The sequence below is a fragment of the Salvia splendens genome, chromosome 4 (assembly GCF_004379255.2).
Source record: "Salvia splendens isolate huo1 chromosome 4, SspV2, whole genome shotgun sequence".
NCBI lineage: Eukaryota > Viridiplantae > Streptophyta > Magnoliopsida > Lamiales > Lamiaceae > Salvia > Salvia splendens.
Window position 1 is genome coordinate 39,398,885 of NC_056035.1, and position 15,985 is coordinate 39,414,869.

General features: G+C 39.0%; 2 protein-coding genes across 2 annotated transcripts; one reads left to right on the forward strand and one right to left on the reverse strand.

Annotated features, from left to right (window-relative positions):
• Nucleotides 1-446: 446 nt before the first annotated feature.
• On the forward strand, nucleotides 447-6,412 carry LOC121799983 (auxin response factor 19-like). Its single transcript, XM_042199522.1, has 13 exons — nucleotides 447-1,193; nucleotides 1,791-1,903; nucleotides 1,987-2,082; nucleotides 2,338-2,394; nucleotides 2,490-2,645; nucleotides 2,718-2,802; nucleotides 2,883-2,973; nucleotides 3,048-3,212; nucleotides 3,296-3,491; nucleotides 3,566-3,704; nucleotides 3,867-5,599; nucleotides 5,679-5,869; nucleotides 5,970-6,412. Exons 1-13 carry the CDS (start codon nucleotides 1,151-1,153, stop codon nucleotides 6,148-6,150), a joined length of 3,246 nt encoding a protein of 1,081 aa, XP_042055456.1. The 5' UTR covers nucleotides 447-1,150; the 3' UTR covers nucleotides 6,151-6,412.
• A 154-nt stretch (nucleotides 6,413-6,566) lies between these two features.
• LOC121799984 (20 kDa chaperonin, chloroplastic-like) lies at nucleotides 6,567-8,580 on the reverse strand. The gene is made up of 6 exons (XM_042199523.1): nucleotides 8,446-8,580; nucleotides 8,159-8,357; nucleotides 7,437-7,616; nucleotides 7,196-7,351; nucleotides 6,973-7,050; nucleotides 6,567-6,889 (listed from the first exon to the last, which is right to left on the reverse strand). The coding sequence occupies exons 2-6, from the start codon at nucleotides 8,339-8,341 to the stop codon at nucleotides 6,716-6,718; spliced, it is 771 nt and encodes a 256-aa protein (XP_042055457.1). The 5' UTR covers nucleotides 8,342-8,357; nucleotides 8,446-8,580; the 3' UTR covers nucleotides 6,567-6,715.
• Nucleotides 8,581-15,985: the final 7,405 nt, after the last annotated feature.

Here is a 15,985-nt window from a genome sequence, read left to right on the forward strand (position 1 = left end):
AAGGTCCAAAATCACAAAAACAAGCAAGGCCGGAGAATAAAATTTGATGAACAACAACCAACGACAAAAAACATGTCGCATTTACAGTAGTTTTGCATTACAACCTTAGTCCTATATTCATCGTCATACCACCTTCAAATCTTTATCAGATTATACATTTGTTCACTACAAAGATAGACTACGAATACCCCTTTAAAATCAACATCAGATACACACCATTTTCAAGTAAAAACGCTTCAAAAGATGAAACAATATTGACCATTTACCCAAGAATATAAAGTGATCCCAAAGCACCTCCAACGAGATTACTTAACAGCCAGGTTGGAACAAAGAGTGTATTAGCCACATAATCGTAATTAACGACTAAATAAACCCAAAAAATTGAAGATTAGTGTTTACGTATACAGAAAAATGTCATCAAAGAGAGAAACACGCAATGTAGTTTCCCACTTTCTTTAATTCTTCTTCTCTTGGTTTAATGTCGGCCTGCCCCTATCTCTCTCTCTCTCTCTCTCTACCGAATATACAATCACAATTCACACAGATTTACAGCATCAATTTTATATTTATACTAAAATAAAATACGACGACAGAATGATAAATTCAACTCACCCTCTTCTATAAAGAAGCCTGCCTTTTATTGGCTGCGGGTTTTCCGGCGACTCCCTAGATTCCTTCCTCCCTCCCTCCCTCTCTCACCGCCTTGATCCCGCCTGCTCCGCCGCCGCCCCACCCACGTGGCCGACACCTTTCCATTTTCAGTAAGTCTCTCTCCAGTCTGCACGGAAGCCTGATGGGCCAGCTCGGCTGCTCCCTCCTTTCAAGATTGGATTTTTGGAGCTTAAGCCCCTTCTGGGACCAAAATGGTGTGTTTTCTTGAAAGCACAGAGGAGTAAAAATGGTGTCTTTCTTGAATGTGGGAGGTGGACAGGTGGAGGTGGAATGGGATTTTGGGATTGTGTTGAATCTGGGTGATTTTTGAGTATGCATTGAGTTTGGGTGTTGTTTGGAAGGAATTTTTATTTTTGGGTGGAAGGAAGAAAGTATTCTTTTTGAGTGGATATAATAAAAGTGAGGTTTGGTTTGGTTTGGTTTATGAAGGAGGAAAGGGGGTTGAATTTGCAGAGTGTGTAGTTCAATTTCTGCTGCAATGAAGATTCCTTCTAATGGATTTTTGGCAAATACAGCTGAAGGTTGGTTTGTTCATTTCATTTCCATAGCCTTTTCTTGTTTTGTTTGTTTTGGGGTTTTTTCCCATCTTTTATATAGTGAAAAATCTGTTGATCCCATCTTTTCTTTTAGGATGATTTTTGTGTTTAATGTATTTTCAATTTTGCACATATTTTTACTCTAGTTTCTTTCAAAAAGGGTGAAGAAGACTGGATTTTTGAAGTGAATTCTTTGTTTTTAAGCTGAGTTAAAACAGTAACACTTTGTGAAGTTTCAAAGGAAGAACTTTGGCTTCTGGCTTTTCAGTTGCTGTGGAACCTTTTTTGTTGCTTTTTTCTTCAAATTTTGGATCTGTCTTCATGTTTGATTCTTGATTTCGTGTATTTGTCTCTTTACGCCAAAGGTTTGAAGCCTATTTTGACATCTTTATAGAACCAGAGTTGTTATTTTTTCAATCTGGAGTTATGCTCTTTGATTTAGTGTAAGTATACACAAATATATGATCAATGAGTCTCTTTTGAGAGCTGATTAAGAAGGTTGTTTGAAGATTGAATAAGTTTCTTCGATTGATTTGTAGAATGAAATCATGTTTAAACAGTGCTATGTTCTTGCCAATTCAGGCGAAAAAAAGGTGACAAACTCCGAGCTATGGCATGCTTGTGCTGGGCCATTGGTTTCATTGCCGCCTGTGGGGAGCCTCGTCGTCTATTTTCCTCAAGGTCACAGTGAACAAGTACGTTTCTCATTCTCCCCGTTGCTTAAGCCTCTCATAAGATTGCTTTCAGTTTCGGATGAATGATTATTTTCTTTCCACAGGTGGCAGCATCGATGCAGAAAGAGGCTGATGGCATCCCAAGCTATCCGAATCTTCCTTCAAAGTTGATCTGTATGCTCCACAATGTCACCTTACATGTATGGAAACCGCTTATGGCATTTACATAGCATTTATCGAGTGAAAGTTCATTGTGATTAACTTTTAGCTGGGATAGGCCATGGTAGATTGCATTCTTGTTTTGTCGAAGCATAGAACTTTGTTGTCTGAGGGTAGGGTCTTTTGTGACCCTTCTGCAATGCGTCTCTTCCCTTTTTGTTGTTCAACGGCTCTTCACTTCCGCCTTTTTTGTTGGTTGTTTGTTTGTATATGTGATGATATGATTGATTTATCAGGCTGATGCTGAAACAGATGAGGTCTACGCGCAGATGACTCTTCTGCCCGTCACTAAGGTCTGTTGCTTTGACATTGTTCGAAAGCTTTGCAAATTGGTCCTCTTTTGATAGGTTACTGATGAGAAACGACGCTTAACTCTTTTGTTCTGCAGTATGACCAGGAAGCCTTGCTCGTGTCTGATATTGGCCTTAAGCACAATAGGCAACCTACTGAGTTTTTCTGTAAAACTCTCACTGCAAGCGACACGAGCACCCACGGTGGCTTTTCAGTCCCTCGTCGTGCAGCTGAGAAGATCTTCCCACCTCTGGTATCTCTCATTACCATTGATGCAGCGATAAATCTGTTTGATTTGAATCTTACACGAGATTCGTTCCTGCAGGATTTCTCGATGCAACCTCCCGCTCAGGAGCTAACGGCTAAAGACTTGCATGACCAGACATGGACATTCAGACATATTTATAGAGGTATAGTCCGTTTAAGATTCCAAGTCATTGTCTCGTGTTTATAGATTTGTTCACAAAGATGTTTCGTTGGTTGATTTCAGGCCAGCCGAAAAGGCACCTACTGACAACAGGTTGGAGTGTGTTTGTGAGTTCTAAAAGACTCGTAACTGGTGATGCTGTCCTTTTCATAAGGTACCGAAACATAAGATCAACGTGTAATGCATTGTTATATTCCTTCCCGTAGCTCACCACACTCGACTATTCAGGGATGAAAAGTCACAGCTTCTCCTTGGCATACGAAGAGCAAATAGGCAGCAGCCGGCTCTATCCTCGTCTGTTATCTCAAGCGACAGCATGCATATCGGAATTCTTGCTGCTGCAGCTCACGCTGCTGCGAACAACAGCCCTTTCACCATATTCTACAATCCAAGGTAGTGTTTCGTGTCCTTAGACTACTAATCAAACGCATAAATGTAGAACGAACGTCATTATTTAGTGTATATGGTGGTAACAGGGCTAGCACTTCGGAGTTTGTGATTCCGCTTGCCAAGTATAACAAAGCAATGTACACACAAGTGTCGTTGGGGATGCGATTCAGGATGATGTTTGAGACCGAGGAATCCGGAGTGAGGAGGTACATGGGCACGGTGACCGGTATGAGTGATTTGGATCCTGTTCGATGGAAGAACTCACAATGGCGTAATCTACAGGTAATACTGCTAAAGTCGGAGAAGTTGAATGTAGTTGCAGAAACGAAATGTTTTAACGTATCCCTGTTGTTTAGGTCGGATGGGACGAATCAACGGCTGGGGAACGTCCTAGCAGAGTCTCGATTTGGGATATTGAGCCTGTTGTGACTCCGTTTTACATATGCCCTCCTCCATTTTATCGACCAAAGCTAGCCAGACATCCCGGCTTTCCAGGTAAAGAAATGGTTCGACGTTTAAACTTCAATAGGAAAAGCTTGCGTTATACTGTCGTGTCTCGTACGACAGCACACACGCTTACTAACACGTGTGTGCAAATGCGTTAATTTTGCAGATGTTCTTGCGTTTATTTCTCATTCTGATTCGTGCTATCTACAGATGATTCTGATGTAGAGAATATGTTCAAACGAGGGATGCCGTGGCTGGCAGATGATTTCGGGTTGAAGGATGCTTCGAGCTCGATATTTCCCGGCCTGAGCCTCGTGCAGTGGATGAACATGCAGCAGAACAATCAGCTGTCGGCTAATCAGCCGGGGTTGTATCCAAACATGGTGACGTCCGGTGCTCTGCAGGGGAACCTTGGCAGTGATGATCCGTCGAAACTGTTGAACTTCCGATCCCCCGGTGTAGCTGCACAGAATCTTCAAATGAGCAAAGGAAATCATCAGCATCAGCAAGCTAACCAGATGCTGCAGTCGAACGCACCATGGTCTCAGCAGCAGATGTTGCAGTCTCCGACACCTGCTCAACAGCCGCAGCAGCCGCAGCAGCCGCTTCCGATGCAGCAAATGCAATCCCAGATGCTTCAGCCGACACAACAGCAGCAGTTACTGCAGCAGACACAACAGCATCAGCAGTCGCAGTCGATGCTGATGCCTCCTGCAATGAGCAGCATGTCGTCCGAGCAGCAGGCTGCAAGCCGGAATTTGCAGCAGACAGCAGCATACTCTCAACTCCAGCACCAGCACCAGCACCAGCAGCAGCATGATGTCTCGTCTAGCAGAACAACATTTCCCGTGACGTCTCTAACTCAAGACTTGCCTTTCCAGCCACATGTCGAACAGCCTTCAACGCTACTGCAGAGATCCCAAGAGCAGCAGCAGATGCAGTTTCAACAAGGAACGTTGCACGGGATTCAGCAGAACTTATCCCAACGGCCTGTAATGCAACAGACGCCGACGCAGCAGAATCTTTCCGACCAACAGTTGCAGATGCAGTTTCTCCAGAAACTGCAGCAGCAGCAGCAGCAACAACAACAGCAAATGTCCGGTGCATTAAATCCGATGATGGAGCCGCAGATGCCTCAGAAACAGCAAGTTCAGCAAAGCCAACAAACACAACATCTCTCTGCACCTATGCAACAACAATCGAACGGGAACTGCTTTTCGGCATCCACACTCCTGCAGTCCCCGCAGTTTCAGACAAACCAGTTTCATATCCAGCAAAAGACTCCTCCCATAGCCAGACAACAGTCCAGCCATACTGACGGCGATGCTCCATCGTGCTCAACGTCGCCTTCCAAGATCAACACACTCGGCCTGCAACCAAGCTTCGCGAAGAGCCAAACAGGACAACCTGGGATGCTAGATAACACAATTGTTCATCCTTCTAACTTGGCGCAGGAGAGTCATAACAAACTAGACCCTCGGATAAAGCACGAATCAGCCAACTCCAAAGCTCCGGAGCAGCAGCCCAAGTTCAAGATAAACGCTGCTGATCACATGGATGCCACCTCGTCCGCCACCTCATATTGCCTAGATGCCGGTGCTCTCCAGCAGAGTTTCCCACTGACGGGATTGGATGGCGATGTCAAGTCACATGCTAGAAACGGGCTGCCCTTCGCGGCTGCCATGGATGGTTTGGCGCCCGATGCTTTGCTGTCTCGGGGTTTTGACTCTGATAAGGACATCCAGAACTTACTCTCTAATTACAGTGGCACACCGAGGGATATTGAGACGGATTTGTCATCTGGAATCAATTCCCAGTCGTTCGGAGTGCCTAATATGTCCTTCAAACCTGGCTCTTCAAACGATGCTGCTCTAAACGAGACGGGGGTTATGAACGGTGGGTTGTGGCCCAACCAGGCTCAACGTATGCGAACATATACAAAGGTTGATCTCTTTTCTGTTAATTTGTGTCGTTTTGTTACCCTTCACCACTGATTCTCTAATGTTTGATGAAAAAATGAAGGTTCAAAAACGTGGCTCGGTGGGGAGAACCATAGATGTCAATCGATACAAAGGGTATGATGAGCTAAGGAATGATCTTGCTCGGATGTTTGGCATTGAGGGTCTTCTGGAGGACCCTCAACGCACTGAGTGGAAGCTCGTCTACGTAGACCATGAAAATGACATACTATTAGTTGGAGATGATCCTTGGGAGTACGTGCTACAGACAGCTACTCCATTTTTCCTTTTCTGTTTCCGACATCAAAGGACGTTCCATAACAACCATTAACCATGGTTCTCGGGTTTCTTGCAGGGAATTCGTGAGCTGTGTTCAGAGCATAAAGATACTGTCAGCTGCAGAGGTGCAGCAGATGAGCTTGGATGGAGATCTAGCTCAGTTGCCCGTGGCAAACCAAGCTTGTAGCGGGACAGATAGTGGCAACGTATGGAGGGCGCACTACGACGATAACTCAGCCACCTCGTTCAACCGGTAAATGTAATGCTTGTAGTAGGTGTCACCAATTGACTTCATCTTCACTGCGACTAAGTGAAAGTTGTAAATGATGAGAAGGGGTGATGATGATTGGTGTAAATTTGAGGTGTTTAGTGTTAGGGTAGAGGAAAGATTTGAGACATATAGGTTGGTGAATTGATTGTGTTGTTTGTGGAAGATAAAACTTCTTCCCATTAACGTTGTACAGCTTCATCATGGCTGAGTTTATTACTCACATAATTAGAATACCACTGTTTAATACACTCATCGAGTAATTTATTTTCAGAGGATAGATTGTTCAAACTGAACACAATTAAATTCCTAAATATGTTTAGTTTTTTTTCGGATTTGAATTATTAAAGTCTCCATTTTTGGTTCAATTTGATTATCTAACTTACACAAGACATAATAGATCAATTAAAATAAACTTGATCAAAATACTTTTATTACGTCACAAAATATTAAAGCAGTAATCAAATTAGACCTACACCACAACAATGTCTTCATCTTCCTCATTCTCACTTTCTCAAGACAGCTTAATGTGCGAAAACTATGACTCAATACACCTATGAAAGGACAGCCATCACGTCCGACGCCCTCAAAGCTATGTAGTCCGACCCATCACTTCCCTTGAAGTCGTTTCCTGCATACTTGGAGTATAAAACTGTGTTTCCAGAGGCAACTGACAAAGGTTTTCTGTTGCCTTCCTCATCGAAGAGACCAGGCCCGACTGCAACAACCTGCGATTAAGATACTCATAGATTGAGGATACACATCTTTCACATCTTACACATCCCAGTAGTGCTTAAATGAAGCAACTTACTGTTCCAATGCTAGGCTTCTCCTTGCTGGCATCTGTTAGGTACAAACCACCAGCAGTTTTCTCCTCTGCCTCAGCCAACTGAAGAGAATAATTGTTTTCATTACTAGAGTTTTAAGGTAATCACAGTTGCACCCACAACCCATCATAAATTTCAGTTCAACTAGGTTGCAGTTCTATATCGCCACACACTTGGGAGGAATATAATGACTAATGCCAGACCTACCTTAATGAGGACTCTGTCATTAAGGGGTTTCAAATCTTTGATGTCATCAGTTTCAAGAATGCCAACAATGTCATCCTCCTTCAAAATGAGATGGTTAGCCCCGTTGAATTCGACCTCAGTTCCTGCATATTTTGAGTACACCACTTGTGTTCCACTCTGCAGAGGTAGCGCACCAATTGAGTAAGCCGTGAAATCATCCTCACTATAAACATAAACACCACCAATGAGACTTAGGTCATACCTCCAGACTGATCTCCACCTTATTCTTTCCAATAGTCCGGCCCTCTCCAACAGCAACAACCTCACCCCCCTGGGGCCTTGATTGTGCTGTTGTAGGAAGCAAGATACCACCTGTAGTCTTCTCCTCAGCTGTTTTGATCTTCACCAAAACTCTATCGCCCAATGGCTTGAGAGTTGTGTACTGCATTTCCATGTAAATGGCGTCAGCTTATGGCACTATTAATCTTCTAAACACTCGACACAACCTATCACATTCAGATCCCTCAAGTATAACTAGACTTTGGGATGAAGAATAAAGATCTTCTAAACTTTGATTGCTCAATAAGCTTTCAGAGGATTTATCAGCGATGATACATGCTAATTACTACCATAAAAACTGAAGTAATTGCACCCATAGTAAAAGCAAAAAAGAAAAACAATAGCAAAAAATCAGAACAACAGCCGACAAACAACAAATGAATCAGCAGAAGAAGAAAAATTTCTTAGTATATCATCTGGTGCATCGCAGATTTTATACATACATGGCAAATAGTAGAGGTATGATTTAAAATCGGAAATTTAACATAATGAAATCAATAGGGTGAAATTAAGCAATTAACAAAATGAATAAGCTTCACTTTACAATCGCAAATCGAAAACAATATCAAGACCAGTGTTGACTTCAAACAGCAGAGAAACTGAGAAACACACATCAATTAGGTAATATCGAATAGGAAATTAAACCTTAGGGGCAACAGCGGTAGCCGCCTTGACAACAAGGCCGCGAGACGACCTGAGCGATGTCTGCTTCAGAGGTGAAAACGATGCAATGTTGACCGACTGCGTAGCTCTCAGACCTTCGAAGGAGGCAAATCGATTTGCTGCGGAAATTGAGGAAGCGGCGGAAGTCAACTGAGCAGCTGCCATTTCTTCAGCTATTGAACTGAAAATCGAAATTTACACATATCAGCCAATCAATCAATCAATAGCTAGGAAATCAGCAGTAGATTGCTATTAAAAGAGATTACCACCTCAAAGAAATGAGAAGGGGAGTGGAGATAAGCTAAGTGGGAAGAAAGAGTGAGTAGGAAATGATAAAATGGTGGGAATGGCTAAGAAAGGGGATAACAAAACCCTAGAAAGTTCACAGGGGCTTTTCTGCAAATAATTGGAGGGTTCTAGAATATTTTGGAGTTGTTGGTAGGTGCTATTTATCGGGCCTCTGTATATTCGGGCTTTAGTTTGCGGGCTTTTCAATTTGGGCTACAATGGGCTTATTGAAGAAGATGGTAGTACTAGCACGTTTGGTTCAATTTGAGTTTGTATATTTATTTGAAACAATTATAAAAATATTTTTCCCGGTTTCATTGTCATTTTTTCAGTTTAAAAAAAATGTGTCTGGTCCTGTAAATTTATTTATATCCTTCTAACTTGGAGTTAACTTTTTTTCTTTGTCCGTAAGTTATTGCCAGTGATGGTTGATGCATCATCCCATCTTCCGATACCGACAATAACCATTTTAACCGTTTGATCCTAGGAATTCTTTTTTTGCTAATAAATTTATGTGGGACTTATATGCCTTGAACTTTCTTGTTTGTCATCTTTTCTTTGAGTATATACTTACATCTAATTAATTACCTATAAAAGCAACACGTGTCTGTATATATTTGTAAATAATCGAGTTCAAGTTGGGTTTAAAATATTATTGCCCGAGGCTTACCTAATTAACCTAAGACATATGGACAATGGAAAGAATTTTGACATGGTCTATAACTTAAAAAAGATAACAGTCCACATTCTCTAATAAATTAAATAATGCATGTTGGAATAATATAAAAAACACTTAACTTAGATTCCCATGCAATACAAAATTCAAAAGCTCATAAAGCACACAAGATATGCTATTAATATAGTTTTGGATGTAAGAGGAGAAAGTACAACGAAAGCTCATTTAGAATACTAAGTCGCAATCAAATATATAATCTTAGAAGCTTTAAAAAATTAGGGGATGGCTGCAAAAACATTGTGCTTCATAAGAAATGGATATATTTATTGAATGAAAACAAAAGTGTTGAATAGAATAAAAAAGTAGCATTGAGAATGTGTTCGGTGGTCTAATAGTGTGATCTAGTTCAAATTTCAAATATCATACAAATATTTCAAGTTGGTGATATAAAATAGAATTAAAATACGGAAATATACATAAATGATGTCAAGACAACATTTTATAAACAAGTATAGTATTTAAATAGATAGTACAAATTAATGTTGGTTTCTGGGATTACAAGATAACAAAACCGGGCGTAATACAACCCAAAAGAAAGAAAAGGAGAAACTGAACTAAAGAAATTACAATAGAAATCGAAACAACTAAACCAGTATGAAAGCCGAGTCGAGGAGGCCTCTTCCCGCAAGACGAGATACGCCCCGGTAGTGCTCTTCGGTTTGGCGTGTCGTCCCCAAAGGTAAAACGGCTACGTCTCTATTGATGCAGCACCGCAATCAGCAGAGCTCCGGCGAACTGGATGGAGGAGAGGGCAGAGCTTCGACAGAAAAACTATGCAGGGAGAGGGAGAGAGCTTATGATGCAGAATGTTTTTTTTTGAATTGTGTAGTGATGCATGGAATGGCTGGCCTATTTATAGGCTCAGTCCACTGCAGGGGGTCAACAGCCATGATGGCTGTCATCATGGCAATTCGTAACCGACGTCGGTTACAGGCGTGTGGCAGGAGTGTGCCATCCGTGTGTGGAGCGTGTGGATTTCGCACGTGGCAGCCGTGACTGTGCTTCGCTTGACGACGTGTCAAGCCACTTGGATTGCTGACTCGGCGGTGGTCCAAAAAGAATAGTTTGGGCCAAGCACCAAGCCCAAAGACCACCCAAAGACCAAGATCCAAGTCCAAGTCCAAGTCCAAGATCGAGATCAGGCCCGCGGCCCGCGAGCGCGAGCACGGGCACGGGCACGGGCTCGGGCGGGCGGCGGCGGCGGCGCGCGCGTGTGCGCGCGTGTGGGCTCTTTCACCCATCTTGGTCCACTATAATTATTAAGTAACATAAAGTCACTTAATTTATACACATTAAAGATGTGTTAATCCTCCAATGTGGGATAATTAACACTAGTTAATTATTCCCTAAGCTCCATCTCCAAGCTTTAATTAAAAGCTAATTATGCCCAATTTTAATCCACTATTTCTCACTCACCGGAAATCGGATTTGAGAAAGTGAATATACTACATTTAGGTACGTAAAATGTAGATCGACGCTATGTCATTTAATTTCACAAAATTAAATGTCTCGTCACATTTATTATTTGGTCAAAATCCATTGACCGGGCATATTTAATCCATGATTTTTACAATTAATTTATTTAACTTTATTTCATCTTTAATCCATTTTCATGGCTTAATCTCTTAGTGATTCTTTCATCAAATTTATATTCATTATATACTTGAACTTGATTGTATTATGACTTGCTGACTTGCAAGAATAGTCGTTGCCTTTAAGAATGTGAGAAATAACAAAATACGATTGCTGAGACCCAAATCCATGACGGATCCGAGGCTTAGCAAGCATTTATAAATCATTTCATGGTTTTCTTTTAATTTCACATGTATTTTTACGTTTTAATATACTATTCTAAATACAAAATACTGATAATTTGAGGAATTTTGAATTATTTATAAAATCTTATATTTTTTCAATCGTAAATTACATATATTATCCATGGATGATTTTACAAATACATGAGCCAATCCGGAACAAGTCTAGTAAGGGGATCTTAATGAGAGCATCCGCATCGCTGGCTCGATGTTGTCTCGTCCCGTATCCTTCCGCCGAGAGGAGGGTGGCAAGCTGGCTCGCCACGCGCGTTGGCCACGTGGCGAGCTCCCGTGCGGCCGTGACGCCCACTCGCCGGCCCACGAGTGGGCGTCGTTTATATCCGTTGAAAAAATGTTTTTTTAAAATTCTGAAAAAAATCAAAAAAAAAAATTCCCCCAAAAAATACTAGCCGTTTATAGCCTATTTTTCTAATATTTTAATTTTTTTCCGACTCCCTCCGCCCCATGTTACTTGCACTGTTGTTTTTCGGCTCGTCACAAACTCCTTACACTATTTATAGTTTAAGTTAGAATTAATGCATTTAATTAATATGTTAGTTTAATTTAAGAGCTCATTTATTAACTGATTTCTCATTACACTTAAAATTCTTATTTAATTACACAAAAAATCAATCTCAAATTTACGGCCTAAAATGAAAAGTGCGAGTAACATGGGACGGATGGAGTATTTTAATTGGTTCGACCCTGAAACCCCGGGAGGCTCTACCGCAAGTAGTCCGCCTCGCAGTGAAGTGCATCCTTCTTTGCAAGAGCGAATGTGTGTTCGGTCAAGGACACGTGATTGTATCGCCCACGCCCAACTCTAGGAAGATCTAATGAAGCACATTTGGGCAAAACTTGGCAATCGTTATACGATCACCGCATCACTTTCCATGATTATGCGGATTTCAATAAATTGTAATATTAGGATTTCAATTATGTATTTTTCGTATGTTTGGATGTTGTAATTTTCATGATTTTTAATGATTTTATGAATTATTAGTATTAATTTAATATTTCGATGAAATATTAATTGAATTTGTTGGCAATAAAAATGAAAAATGAAATTGAATGAATAATTAAGGGATGAGATGGTTAAGAGATGGAGGGTTGCAGGTGTTGTCTCTTAGTTAAGAGACGGGGTAAAAGTGCAGTGTGCCCATGAATAGTTAAGGGATGAGACGATATTGAGACATGAATGTGGATGACCTGAAGCCCTTATCAATAAAAAATCATTTTTTAAATAAAAATATTAAATTGTGAATTTTTGTGCAAAGTGAGTGTATTAAAATTTTAGTCCTATTGTCCAAATTTATGGGAATACAGCTGTCGTCGAGAATTTTTTTGCATTCGCTAAATGGAAACTATTGGAATAAAATTGTACACCCTTTTTGTTGTTTTCTATAGTTTAGTCATTTTTCCATTTTGAGGAATTCCTTCATAGTTTAATCATTTTCTTATATAGTAATTTTTTTTTCTCTTTTACTTTACTGTCTCTTACTTTATTCTCTCTACTTTATTCATTTTCTATTTTATTCTCTCTACTTTTTTCCCGCTCTTACTTTTTTATCTATTTATTTAACACATACAACATCCCTTTCTTAAACTCCGTGCCGAAAAATTTTGCCTCAACTATGAAGAAACGGAGGGAGTAAGTACCATTTTCTTAGAAACGAATGGTTGACTAATTTAGGAGTGTTTTTCTAGAATCCTTTTTTATACAGGAGTATTTAATATGTTCACAAAACACTCCATGAGTTTGACTAGATTGATAACGAGTTTTATTAGTTTAAGGGACGAAATATTTGACGATTAAGATCTAATTAGTTACCAACAAATATAATATTTCTACCAAACTCTCTCTTTCTCTCTCTCTCCCTCATGTTTAAGACTGAAGAGAGAGATTGCCGCAGTCAGTTGCTGAACTTACATTCTCAAACGGGTCAAAATAAAAATTCTACAACGCGTATTTACTAAATCTGGTTGTACTCTTTTGAAAAGAATAATGTACATTTTTATGTTTATTTTGATGATTTGAATGTTGATAGATTGTATGGTGTGTTCAATAGTTAGAAAAAGGACAACCAGGTAATGCGCAGCCACGTAGGATTGGTCGCTTTCCGTGCTGACGTGTTCCTTTTTTTAAAAAATTGAACTCTATCTTAATTAAATTATTTCTAAATTCTAAATGATGCCCTGATTATTACTCCTAGTATAATACTGATCCTGTCAAACTTTTAGAGGCTTGTTGCAAATTTACTTCCAAGAAATTTCATTGTATTTTTATAGGGGAAAGTACGTATTAAAGCAAATTAATATTGTATACATATACGTAATTTATGAAACTAATAATGCCAATAGGAGTAATAATTATTAAGATATCAGAATAAAACTAAATGTATAAAATACTAATTTTAACATGGGCTAAATAAGAGCCATGGGATAGTGTAACTAGAAACTGGTGAAGTTAACGAGTGAGAAATGAGAATAAAAGTGTTCAGAGAAAGATGGCTTAAGTGAGTAATTGAGATTTGAATTTTGTTGAAAACATTCAAAACGACCGCGTTGAAAACGACCCGATCTCTGTTATCTAGTCCACGTTTATTCTCTATTTACACTTTTACAGTCAAATATTTAAGTGTCATTTTCTAATATTTTTAACAGGTTGGGAATATTTGATTGAGTTCATTGTATTTGTCTCATTATGTACAGCAAATAAAACATTTTAAGAGTGAAAGTGTTGTGAACTTGTGATCGTACATTATGGGTCTTTGATTCATTTGTTGTTATTTCGTATCAATATATCATCCACTTATTATTTGTGCAATCTAGAACATTATATATAGCCTTTTGAATAATTTGTCATGTATTCTCTCCGTTTCAAGAAAGATTCCTTGGGCATACCAGATTTTATGTAGTTTTATTTTATTTGTTAAGTTGAGAGAGTAAGTAAGAAAGGGAGAATAAAGTAGAGATAAAGATATTTTGAATTTTAGTAATGGGTCATTTTAATTGGATCAAACCAAAAAAGAAAATGAGTCATCTTTAGTAGGACAGAAGGAGTAATTAATTATTGTTAGCGTATAATAATATTCCTATAAAAGATTTAAGGTAGAAGTTAGAGTGATAACACTCTAATGTGTCATACCATGGTCGAAACATCACATCCATGTTCACTACTACATGCGTAGTTTTTATTTTTATCAAAAATAAAAAAATTTATTATTGTGTTGTGTGAAAAGAGTAATATAGATATTGTTTTATCAGATTCTCCTCTATACATGCCCAATTTTCTCCTCCGCTTCATTCACACCTTAAATACACAGTTTTCTTCAAATTCTTTGAATTTTCTCTTATTTTTCATCCAAATTCTATCATTATCCTCATTTATTCTATATTTTTCTCGAATTAGATCACATCAGATTGCAACAAACAATTTGAACGGTGGATTAAGGCACACAACTACACTCTACACCAGGGGCGGAGGGAGGGTGGGGCCAGGGGGCCCATGGTCCCCCCACTAATTCTTAAAAAACTTAGGGGTATTTTAGTAATTTCACAATAATTATAATTTATAATAAATATAATATTAGAGATAGGTTTCAGCAAAATATATATGAATCGTGCCTCTTAATTTAGCGCATTCATTCTGCCGTTCCAATCCAAGTCTGTATTTAGCGTATTCATTCTGCCGTTCCAAGTCTGAAATCTGGTAAACTAGAACTAGGTATATTCAAAACTCAAATATAATTCAATTAATTTTTCTACATAGGTTGTTTTTTTGTTTGGCTACAATAATAATTCAAAGGGGGAGAAAGAAGATAGCTTATGTAATTCAATGGCTACGGACTATGGTGGTTCTGTAGTTGGAATTTTATAACTCCAATTTTTTATTTGATGTGTGTGTTAATAGTTTTGCATACAGAAAATATCAAATATTTTGAACTTAATCAGTGTTGACTATTTTTGTAGGTATATGGATCGTTATTTCAAGAAACTTTCTTCCATTGATTCTTCATAGTTGAACCTTCACTTCTTCAACCTCAAGAATTATCGAATGAAGATAAAAGTAAGGTTGATTTAGAGAATCTTCCAAGTGATCCAGGAGAACGACCTGATATAATGAGTTATCCACCAAATTTAATAGAACAAGTTCGCAGAGCTTACTTACTTAAAGGTCAGTGTCAACCATGTAATCATGATTTTCGTCCTACAGTAGATGGAAATCGAAAACGTAAATTTGTCTCACATTGGTTTGATGAATTTAAGGATTGGTTGGAATATAGTGTTACAAAGGAAGCAGCTTTTTGTTTATATTGCTATCTTTTTTCAAGACTCCACGGAAATGGACAAGATGCTTTTGTATCAGGGGGATTTACGGTCTGGCGCAAGAAAGAAAGATTAAGAGATCATGTTGGAAACCATAAAAGTGCTCGTAACAGGTGCAGATTAGCATGTGAGGATTTGATGAATCAAGCCCAACACATTGAGGTCTCTTTGGCAAAACAGTCAACACAGTCTAAGCTTGACTACCGCCTGCGATTGCTTAGTTCCTTACATCGAAAAGGATGTGTTTGTTAAAGTTACCAATGAAACTATTATGCAGCGGTTTCAGAAGATTAAGAATAGAAGACAAATGTTATGATGTGATTGCATTTGACTTTTACATTTTGAACCTTATAATTTAATTTATGTAATTTTTTTTTGAAGTTTAATTTTGGACCCCCATTATGAAATCTCTGGCTCCGCCACTGCTCTACACTTATCTAAAATGCGTGCTCAAGGATCACACTACTCATCTCTATAAATAATTTTAGATAATTATTTATTTGAAAACATTTCAAAATTGGGGGACGAGAACAAAAGAAATTCTTCTTCATTTGCCATATAAGGATACTACGTAAGGTTGGATTTCAATTATAAAAATTCAAATAATTGACATTTAATGTTACGTATTAAGATTATAAATTA

Bases quoted from the DNA above. Each gene is read 5' to 3' on its own strand.
- LOC121799983 (XM_042199522.1), top strand. From the start codon at position 1,151: ATGAAGATTCCTTCTAATGGATTTTTGGCAAATACAGCTGAAG. The intron at 3,213-3,295 runs GTAGTGTTTCGT...TGGTGGTAACAG, and splicing joins ACCATATTCTACAATCCAAG to GGCTAGCACTTCGGAGTTTG. The intron at 5,870-5,969 runs GTACGTGCTACA...GGTTTCTTGCAG, and splicing joins GTTGGAGATGATCCTTGGGA to GGAATTCGTGAGCTGTGTTC.
- LOC121799984 (XM_042199523.1), bottom strand. From the start codon at position 8,341: ATGGCAGCTGCTCAGTTGACTTCCGCCGCTTCCTCAATTTCCGCAGCA. The intron at 7,352-7,436 runs GTATGACCTAAG...CTACCTCTGCAG, and splicing joins AGGTGGAGATCAGTCTGGAG to AGTGGAACACAAGTGGTGTA. The intron at 6,890-6,972 runs GTAAGTTGCTTC...TCTTAATCGCAG, and splicing joins AGAAGCCTAGCATTGGAACA to GTTGTTGCAGTCGGGCCTGG.